Source organism: Leptonychotes weddellii, chromosome 15, assembly GCF_054177405.1.
Source record: "Leptonychotes weddellii isolate Sample4059 chromosome 15, ASM5417740v2, whole genome shotgun sequence".
NCBI lineage: Eukaryota > Metazoa > Chordata > Mammalia > Carnivora > Phocidae > Leptonychotes > Leptonychotes weddellii.
The window spans coordinates 37,417,769-37,427,869 of record NC_138383.1 but is presented as its reverse complement, the minus strand read 5'-3'; the positions used below and the strand labels follow the sequence as shown (position 1 = coordinate 37,427,869).

The window sequence follows — 10,101 nt, the reverse complement described above, 5'->3', positions numbered from 1 at the left end:
CTACTTCCTAGTCTCAGACTCTTGCCTCTAGAATGCAGTCCTCTTTAAAGAGGAGGAAAGGAAAGGGGAAAGAAAAGGTCATTTCAAGGTAGGAGGTGGCGTGTCAAATCCCTTGTCTGCCAACAGGTGGTGCAGAGTTGGAAAGAACCTGACCCAGCCCTCTTCATTGTACAGCTCAGAGAACTGCAAAACTGGGGTGATTGAGTCAGGGCCAGAACTCCAGTTTTCTAATTAGTCCAAGCATCCTTTCCTTTGTGCCACAAAAACTAACCCTCAGTATCAGCATTTATGAGATAAGGTGGCACTATTCTTCAAGAGGAAACAAAAATGCATGGTGCTGAATTGCATGGACCCAGATGCCGGACCACTGGATAAAAGTGGCAGTTCCACCAACTACCAGTTGAGTGATGGGTAAACTAATCTCTATGTGCCTTCGTTTCCTCACCTATAAAATAGGGATACTAAGAGTAGCTATCACAGAAGGCTGTTATCAGAATGAACTTAATATGTGTAAAGTCCTTAGACCAGTGTCTGGCACACAATAACTGTGACCTATTGTTATTAAAGAGCCACTGAACCACTCAGGTCTTTCCCTCCTAATCATGTGCCCGGAATCTTTAGGTAAAAGGGAGATTCATCTACCCTTATGGCCCTCCGTGTCATGAATTATTTCTGGAGCACCTGTAAGTTTCTGATTCTGTTCCCGTACAAGCCACTGGATACTTGGACTCTTCTTGAGAAGGAGCCTTGGGTGGGCCTTTGGGGTTCCCAACCACCTTCCCTCCTCTTAACCCCCAATGCTAATCTCTGTCCTCCAGAAGGTTGTTCCATTGATTCCCAGGTGTGCCCTGGAGAATAGGAGGTAATAACTGGCCTCATGCTGCCTCCAGGGCCTTATGATCCAACGCACAAAATCCAGGCAGTGGATGGGTGCTGGATGTACAGCAGCTTCAGGGACTAGTTGTTCTTCACTGGCTATATTTTGATCAGGTTTGTTTTTTTTTCCTCCTTAACCTTGATCAATACTCAGGTCCCTGGGTCCCAGGGGGAGTGAGGGGGGGGCTGGGACTTCCTTGGAACACAGTTGGGCACCAGTTTAAACAAGTCCCAGAAGAATTCATTAGGAATTAGGCTGGGCAACTAAAATTTGATTGCTGCGGCGCCCAGGTGGCTCAGTTGGTTAAGCGTCTGACTTCAGCTCAAGTCATGATCTCAGGGTCCTGGGATGGAACCCTGCAACCGGCTCCTCTCTCAGCGGGGAGTCTGCTTCTCCCTCTTCCTCTCTGTCCCTCCCCCGTCCCCCGCCCCCGCTCATGCTCGCGTTCTCTCTCTCAAATACTTTTTTAAAAATAAATAAAATTTGATTGCCAAAGGCCGGTGGCAGCTGCTTCTCCTTGAACCTGGTGTTCCCACGGGGTCAAGGTGGATTCATTCCCCCACCCAGTCTTTAGTCTGCTTTCTGCCCTGCTTCATGGAATCCTCTCTAACGGGGTGAAATGCCTAGTTACAGTGCCAACGTTTTAGGTTCTCAAGTGGTCGCTATAGCCATTAATAACAATAACAGCGACATTCACAGCCCCCTGTCGGGTACCCTCGAGCTGCCCTGGGCGAGAGCCTAGGCCCTCATCCAAGGCCTGGGAAGACTCCCTCGAAGCATCTTCCGGGACCTCTCCCCAGGAGGGTCTGGACGTGCAGTCCCGCAGCCCGGGCCCGCCGGCCGGGACAGGCTAAATTGGGAGTGCGATTGCGGCAGGAATGCGGCGCGAAGGCACCTGATCTTGCGCGGCTGCCGGCTCTCCCTCTCCGCGCCCAGCCTGGGTCTGGGAACCTGGGTCTGCCCAGCCCACCCGGGAGGCACGGAGGGCGGGGAAGGAGTGCGCACAACCCGCGCGTACACACTCAATTACTTTTGACAGTTTTCTGAGCCGGGCTGGCAGGCGGCGCGGAGCCGGCAGCGCTCGACTTTCCCGCCGCTGGAGGGGCGGGGCAGCTCTGGCCCCGCCCCCGCCGTAGGCCCCGCCCCCGCAGGTTGATGGCAGCGGCAGCTGGGACTGCGGCGACGCCGGGCCCCGGAGAGCCGCAAGCAGCGGCCCGAGCGCGCAGAGGAACGCCCGGGCCCCAGACGCCGCGGACACCCGGAGAGGCAGTTCCGGCACCCTGACTCCCTCGGCCCCCAGCGCACCCCTAGCCCCCTCAACAGAGGAGTCGCAGAGTGAGCGCCCCTCGGCCCACTCAGGACCAGGTACCAACCCCCCCCCCCATCCCACGCCGCCACCGAAGCCACCGCAGCGGGCGGGGTCTCTCGAGGGGGCAGAGATCTGCGCCCCCTCCCCCGCGCCGCCAAATTCGGTCCCGGGCGGGGCGGACTTGGTGTCTATATTTGGCCGGACAGCGGCCCGCGCGCCTTGCACGGCCCCGACACCTCGTCTCCTAAGAACGCAGTGCCGGGGCAGGAGGCCGGAGGAGGGTGCGGGGAGGCCCGGGCCGCAGGCCTGGGGCCGCAGAAGCGGCGTGAAGGGCACAGGGATGCCCGGGGCTGGGGAGGGGCAGGAGTCAGTGGATAGGGCTTTGGAAAAGCTCGGTGAGTCCCCTGGGGAAGAGCATAGCACAGACCCTGGCTGAAGAAAAGGCACTTCACCCTCCCCACTCCTGCAAATCTGGCCCTCGCGGGGGGAGGGGGGCGGTGAGGACCCCACCCCAGGAGAGTGCAGCAGGAAAGGGGACCCATAGGAGAAGCGGGACCGAAGTATGGTAGGCAAAAGCCAGACCATGGTTAGGACCATGTGAAGAGAGGAGTGGAAAGAGGAGAGATCCACCTTACACTGCGTCCCCCAAGAGGATGGGAGGAAATTGATGAAAACAGTAGCAGGACAGACTAGGTTAGCTGGCAGGAGGAACTTCTCCTTGGCAAAATTTTAGAAAAAGACAAGAGCCCATCTGCCCGAACTATGTTAGAGATGCAGAGTTCGGGATCTTGGGGGGCTGCAGTCTTAGCCCCATAGTTGGCCTTGAGCCAAGATCCCAGGACCAAGGCCTCTGATTCTGGACAAGGTGTGGCTGGGAGAGAAACCATTTCCTGAAGAGATGCTCATCCAAGGCTGACAGCAGGAGGGCAGCCTGGCATTGAGGCTCCTCCCCAAACCACTTCAACTTCCAGGAAGCTTTCAGGCCCAGTCAAACTCTGCTGTTCCCTGCGTGGGTCTCAAAGGAGAAATTCTAGCCCCTTGAATTTTTAAGCAGCACTTTATAGGTGGCAAAGACCTTACCCTTTGCCATTCTTTCATCACCTGGAAGAAAGTTCCCTGTTCTAGGACCTGACTCGTAGCCAGATAAACCTTCTCACTTGCCACCCCCTCCCTGCTCTTCCTTCCTCCCACAGCTCACAGGACTAAGGACCAAAGGCACTTCTGGGCACTGAGATCCTCCATTTCTACCCACCGCCATGAGCCGGCGTGTGGTTCGGCGGAGCAAGTTCCGCCATGTGTTTGGGCAGGCGGCAAAGGCTGACCAGTCCTACGAGGACATCCGTGTGTCCAAGGTCACATGGGACAGCTCCTTCTGTGCCGTCAACCCCAAATTCCTGGCCATTATTGTGGAGGCTGGAGGTGGAGGTGCCTTCATTGTCCTGCCTCTGGCCAAGGTGAGGGATGAGGGGAAGAAAACAGGTGGGAAGACACTGGCTGTGGCCACTGGGGACCCCTCCTTTGGTCAGGAGGGCAGTTTGTGTCCATTGGCGGCTCCCTGTTCCCTAAGCCCTCGGGGACCAAGTCGGAGGCTCCCTCACCCTGCCCAGACCAGCAGCAGCACAGTGGGCTGCACCCACGCATAGCCCGTCCCCTTCTCCGAGCAGCACCCTCTTGCCAGCAGGGACCAGAAGGGTGTTATGGAGATAGTTAGGAAGCAGGGGAGCCAGGGCCTGACTCAGATTCTGTTCCTGACTTGCCCAATGCCACACCCCCTCATGATCTTTCTCCCCCAGTGCACGGTGACCATTTGATTAAATCACACCCCAGAGCAGCACACTGAGGAAAGGGTCAAGCTCTTTCCAAAGAGTCCTGGTCACCTCCCCACTATGGTTCTTACAGTGAGAAAGAATGAGAACAAAGGGCAGGGGGACATCACACATAAGGCCAGAGCCCTCCCCACCCCAGGGATGGGGGCCGGGCAGTTACCGCCCCCTTTGCTGAGGAACCTCAAACCCCTTGGAAATCTCCACCCCCCAGGATGGCCACCCCAAGTCATGACCTTGATCTGGTCCCTACACCTTGTTAAGGGAGACCCCGCAGGTGGCAGGGTCAGGAAGAGGCCTGACAATAGCCAGTGACTCATTCCGGGACAACGCAGACATCATCCAAGGACACCATCCCCGGGGCTCAAATTTCAACTGGAGCCACCTCCTCACCCAGTACAATGGCCATTCCAGTGCCACACGGACACCCCTCTCCCCTACTTATGCCAGCCCTGGCAAAAGTCTCAGAGCCCCCATAAAAAGCCTGTAAAGACCAAAAGTAGGTGAGCCCCAGCTCAGGTTGGCGGACAGCAAGCACCAGGAGTGCCTGCTGCTGGTGGTTCCAAGGTCAAGCCAGTGACAAGGGGGAGATCTGCCAAGGGTGGCTGGGAAAGGGCTGTTGGCCACTGCATTGCATATTACCTCCCCTTGACCTCTTCTACCAGGGGCTTCCTATAGACATTCTAGCTGGGGGGACAGGCCCAACAACAGTCTCCTCCAAGTAGGTGTTTTGCAAGAGCACTGGACTGAGAGTTCAGGTCTTGGCTCCACCTGTATCTTGCTGTGTGTCCTTGGCTAAGCCATTACCTCTCTGAGTCTGATTCCCTGATATTAAATGGCTTCAACTCTGTCTGCCTCCAGTGGAGTACAGGAATAGTTGGATGGGGTTGGAGGTCCAGAAAGGGGTTCACAAAGAGAAAAGAGGTGATAGAGTATTGAGATGTAAACAGGTCACTGCCCACCCCCCAAAAAGCACACAGGAAAGTGACCCTAGAGCTCCCTCTCTGACCCCTCCAGACAGGACGCGTGGATAAGAACTACCCGCTGGTCACTGGGCACACTGCTCCTGTGCTGGACATCGACTGGTGCCCACACAATGACAACGTCATTGCCAGTGCCTCAGACGACACCACGGTCATGGTAGGAACCAGGTGGACGCTGTGGGGCAGCTGGGCAGGGGGAGGGGGGAAGGCTGCCTCACCTGCGCTAGGGAAGGTGGTAAAAGAGGTGCTGGGTCCAAGGGCCCTGCCCTGCCCTGCCCAGCTCCCAGGCTATATTTAGCTACATGCCCACCCCCTCCCAGGATGCACTTCTTAGGACTAATTATAGCCATGGCCAACTTGAGGCCTGAAGAGCAAGGGGCAGTACTCTGCAGTCTCCCGGCTGGGATGTCTAGAGAGGTCCCTGGAGAGCGGGCAGTGCCCCCTCCTGGCTCCCAGCTGCTTCTGCCCTGGGCAGGCATCATTACATCCTGCCCTGCATTTGACCCTTACCACTCAAGAGAGCCAATAGGGGTGGGGGTGGGGGGGCAACGTTGGGGAGGAGTAGAGGGACAAAGCAGGCTCCTCATCGCACTCACCCTATGCCTTTTCTTCCCTCCCAGGTGTGGCAGATTCCAGACTACACCCCTATGCGCAACATTACGGAACCCATCCTGACACTTGAGGGCCACTCCAAACGTGTGGGCATCCTCTGCTGGCACCCCACTGCCCGGAATGTCCTGCTCAGTGCAGGTCTGGGGGCCTAGGGAGGGGTCCCTCCTGTAGATGGGGCCGGGTGGGGGGTGGGGGCAAAGGCAGGACCCAAGTAACGGTGACGGGCTGCTCCGGGCAGGTGGTGACAATGTGATCCTCATCTGGAATGTGGGCACTGGGGAGGTGCTCCTGAGTCTAGACGACATGCACCCGGACGTCATCCACAGCGTGTGTTGGAACAGCAATGGTAGCCTGCTAGCCACCACCTGCAAGGACAAGAACCTGCGCATTATCGACCCCCGCAAGGGCCAGGTGGTGGCGGTGAGTGCCTGGCTTGGCCATCCCCCAGCCCCTACCCTAGGGACCAACTGTCAGGCCCCTGTGCCCTTAATCCTCTGAGTCCCTAGTGCCGGCTCTCGCCTCCCCCCACCCCAACCCGAGGCAGTCCCGCTCCCCCCCCCCCGCCCCGGCCCAGTGTCTGCAGCCACGGCTCCCAGCCCTAATTAAGCCCACAGCACACAGTCTTCTGCCCCGCGCCGGTTCCCTCCGTTCCCCGGCATCTGAGAAGCTCCGAGCAGTGCTCTTCGAGTTGTAATTGAGCAGGGGAGACGCTGCAAGCTCTGTCCTTCCACCAGAACCTGCATGACACATCCCGGACCCCTCTCCTCTCGGCCGGCACCCAGCGCCATCTTCCAGGGTCTGGCGCCCGACACTGGCTCTCCGGCAGGCCCCTTTCTGCCCGAGTCGACCCGCTGGGCGAAGGCGGGGGGAGAGGGGGCCACCCCCGCGCCTTGTTAGTCCTAGCTCGGTGCCCCGGGAGGGCGGCGGCACCCGCCTCGGCAGCCTGACTCGGACGCGGGGGGCGGGGGCGCGGGGCACGTGCATGTCTGCGCCGAGTGCGCGCGGCGGGCGCTCTAACCCACTAACCCCGCGAGCAGGAGCGAGCCCGGCCTCACGAGGGCGCCCGCCCGCTGCGGGCCGTCTTCACTGCGGACGGGAAGCTGCTCAGCACCGGCTTCAGCAGGATGAGTGAGCGGCAAGTCGCGCTCTGGGACCCGGTAGGCCAGGCCGCGCTGGCCGCGCGCGCTCGCTCCTTCGCAGGCCCAGCCCCGAGCGCCCTCCCAGGCCGTGGCCGCTGCCCGAGAAGGCGGAAGCGGAGCGGGGAGCTCCCGTCTGGGAGAAGCCTCGCTGCGACCCCGGGGAGCCGGCCGACTTCCCCTGCTCTAGGGATCAGCCTTTGAGGGCGCTTCAGGGCTCGGGACCTGCCGAGAGGCGCGCGCCTCCCGCTCTCTCCGGGCCCGGACGCTCTCCAGGCCTGGGATCAGCCGGGCCCCCCCACCTCCCCCGGAAGCTGAGTAGTTAGGCCCTCTTTCGTCTCCAACCCCCCCGCCCCCCACCCCCCACCCCCACCCCCACCCCCGTCTCTCCCCGGCCAAAGTCAGAAGGCTGGTTGCTCGTCCCTCCAGGCTCCCTAGGGCAGGCAGTTGAGTGACGCCTCTCCCTGTCTCCCCCTCCCCCAGGAGAGGTTTGCGGCCCACGAGGGAATGAGGCCCATGCGGGCCGTCTTCACGCGCCAGGGTCATATCTTCACCACGGGCTTCACCCGCATGAGCCAGCGAGAGCTGGGCCTGTGGGACCCGGTAACGCAGCTGGAAGCTTGGGGTGTGTGCCCCGGGGACTGGCATCACGGGAGAGGGGCCAGGCGCCCCCCCCCTCGCAGGGCATGCCCACCTGGACTGGGCTGGAGGCTGCTGCCCCCTTTGCAGCGCCCGCCATCCCCACACCCACCCCTCTGCCCAGTTTTGCTGCGTCGCCTGAAGGAGCCCACGCCGGCACCCCCACCTGGTGATGCCGAGTCCCTGGGGGTGGTTTGCGGTGACTGCATGCGGCGGCGCAGGGGCTATTTGTGCGCGGCACTGAGGGTGATGGGCCCCTGGGAGGGACCCGCAGCTCGGTTCACCAGAGCCGCCTTGCGAACGCACGGGGTTTGCAGCGGGTAGGAAGTGTAAAGGGGCTTCAGGGGATCCAGCAGTGGCACGGTGGCAGGGCTGGTCACGCCTCCTGTGCTCGGGCAGAACAACTTCGAGGAGCCAGTGGCACTGCAGGAGATGGACACGAGCAACGGGGTCCTACTGCCCTTCTACGATCCCGACTCCAGCATCGTCTACCTATGCGGCAAGGTGCTTGGGGCCGGCAGGGCAGGGCAGGGGCTGGGTAGAGATGTCGAGGGCCCCGCCTGGGAGCGTCTCTGAACCGACTGGTTTTGCAGGGCGACAGCAGCATTCGGTACTTTGAGATTACCGACGAACCACCTTTCGTGCATTACCTGAACACGTTCAGCAGCAAGGAGCCTCAGAGGGGCATGGGTTTCATGCCCAAGCGGGGGCTGGACGTCAGCAAGTGTGAGATCGCCCGGTCAGCAGCCTTCGCCCTTCTCGCTTGCATGTCTGTCCCCGCTTGCCATCGGGGAAGACACAGGGGCTTCTCCCCTCGTGTAATCTTTGGGAAGGAGTGGGGGTATTTTGTGTGTGGGGGGGGGGTGTCAAACAGGCTTGTTTCGGTGCCAGCCCCAGCGTTAACATTCTCTAAACTTCAGTTTCCTCATCTGTAAAATGATCAGAGATGTTTTACCAGTTGGACCAATAATGTGTTTTGAAGTGCAGTGCATGGTAGGGGCTCAGCAAATGTTGGTCTCCAACCCATTGGTCCCAGGCAGAAAAGGGGGTGGGAGCCGGCTGGGTTGCTGAACCCCGCTCCCTACCTTACAGGTTCTACAAGTTGCACGAAAGAAAATGTGAGCCCATCATCATGACTGTGCCCCGCAAGGTGAGGGGGCGCGGAGAGGGGTTGGGCGGAGAGGGCTCCGAGGCGGAAGGGAACGGAGCAGGCCCGGCCCTCTGCGAACACTAGTCTTCCTGTCCCCCGAACCCCCGCAGTCAGACCTGTTCCAGGACGACCTATACCCAGATACTCCCGGCCCCGAGCCGGCCCTAGAAGCGGACGAGTGGCTATCTGGCCAGGACGCCGAACCCGTGCTCATCTCGCTGAGGGACGGTTACGTGCCTCCCAAGCACCGCGAGCTCCGGGTCACCAAGCGCAATATTCTGGACGTGCGCCCTCCCGCCGGCCCCCGCCGCAGCCAGTCGGCCAGCGACGCCCCCTTGTCGGTAAGATCCGGCTCCGCTCCACCCCGGCCCAGTCTACACATCCCCCTCCCGCCCCCTTCCTGACACAGCCTCTTCTGTCCTCCGCGCCCCAGCAGCAGCACACTCTGGAGACGCTGCTGGAGGAGATCAAGGCCCTTCGCGAGCAGGTGCAGGCCCAGGAGCAGCGCATCACGGCTCTGGAGAACATGCTGTGCGAGCTGGTGGACGGCACGGACTAGTGCGGCGCGCGGGGGTCAGCTCCGAGCCTGGGGCGGGGGGCGGGGGGCGAAGCCGGGCGGGGAGCAGGACTCGGCCCCGCCCCGGCTTTTGGTCCGGAGCCCTCGACCCCGCCTCTCCGGGCTGGGGCCGGGGACGGGACTGGGAAGGGAACTCCTTGCCCTCGCGGGAGGCCTGGACAAACGGAGCGTCGCGGAGACTCGCGTCTGCCTGGCACCCGCCTGGCCACGTGCCTCGTCCGGGACTCAGCAGGAGCTGGCCTTGGGAGGCCCGGGGTGACGGGGACCTCAGCAATGGTGCTGCACGGCGAGGCGGGGTCCCTTCTGTCTCCCGCCCAGGGCAGGGGAAGTGCTTAGTAGTAGCGCTGTTCTTGGGGGTGTCGGGGAGCTTGGGCTTGAGCTCAAAGGGGTGGCGATGCGACGGGTCTCGCCAGACCGATTGGGGAAAGTGACAACGCTTGTCCCCCTAATCAGCTCACTTGATTCCGCTGCCCGAAGTGGTAAACCGGATGGCCGTCACCCTAGTTCCACAGACATACACAGCCCGTTGGCCGCAGAGCCGAGCCCACCGGTTACACCCGGCCGGCTATGGCGGGGGGCTGGCTCCCTTTTTTTTCACCCGCAGGGGAGAGGGCGGCTTCCTCACTGCAGCCCCGCCGGAGAACTAACCAGAAAACTGGCATGGAAGCAGGTTCATCTCCCTCTTCCCGCCCCGCCGCCCCAACGGCCCCCGGCCCTGTGCTGTGGCTTTGGCTCTAGGACGAAAACAAGACTCACTGAATGAAATATTTTACTAAGTGCTCGGTCTGTGCCTCCTGCATGCGTGGGGGTGAGGGGGCCAAGACCCCCGGCCTCTGCAAATGCTGTACCCCACCCCGGGCTTGTGGGGGTGCTGACATGCTCAGGACCCACCGGGCATTCTTTTACCTCAGAGCCCTCCCCACACTGAGGTTCAGAAGGAACCCCCAACCCGTAGGTGGGCGTTCTTCCCCCAGTAAAGCCAGCCAGGAAAAGCC

The 10,101-nt window shown here is 61.0% G+C and overlaps 1 protein-coding gene across 5 annotated transcripts; it reads left to right on the top strand.

Moving 5' to 3' along the window:
* Nucleotides 1–2,027: 2,027 nt before the first annotated feature.
* CORO6 (coronin 6) lies at nucleotides 2,028–10,100 on the top strand. 5 transcript variants are annotated; one of them, XM_031036208.2, is made up of 12 exons: nucleotides 2,028–2,242; nucleotides 3,380–3,640; nucleotides 5,027–5,149; nucleotides 5,613–5,742; nucleotides 5,843–6,024; nucleotides 6,642–6,761; nucleotides 7,224–7,343; nucleotides 7,779–7,883; nucleotides 7,973–8,118; nucleotides 8,472–8,529; nucleotides 8,640–8,870; nucleotides 8,966–10,100. In XM_031036208.2, exons 2-12 carry the CDS (start codon nucleotides 3,443–3,445, stop codon nucleotides 9,086–9,088), a joined length of 1,536 nt encoding a protein of 511 aa, XP_030892068.1. In that variant the 5' UTR covers nucleotides 2,028–2,242; nucleotides 3,380–3,442; the 3' UTR covers nucleotides 9,089–10,100. The 5 variants fall into 5 exon arrangements, with proteins under 5 accessions (XP_030892068.1, XP_030892067.1, XP_030892071.1 ...); XM_031036207.2 differs by having other exon boundaries at nucleotides 8,963–10,100; XM_031036211.2 differs by lacking the exon at nucleotides 6,642–6,761.
* Nucleotide 10,101: the final 1 nt, after the last annotated feature.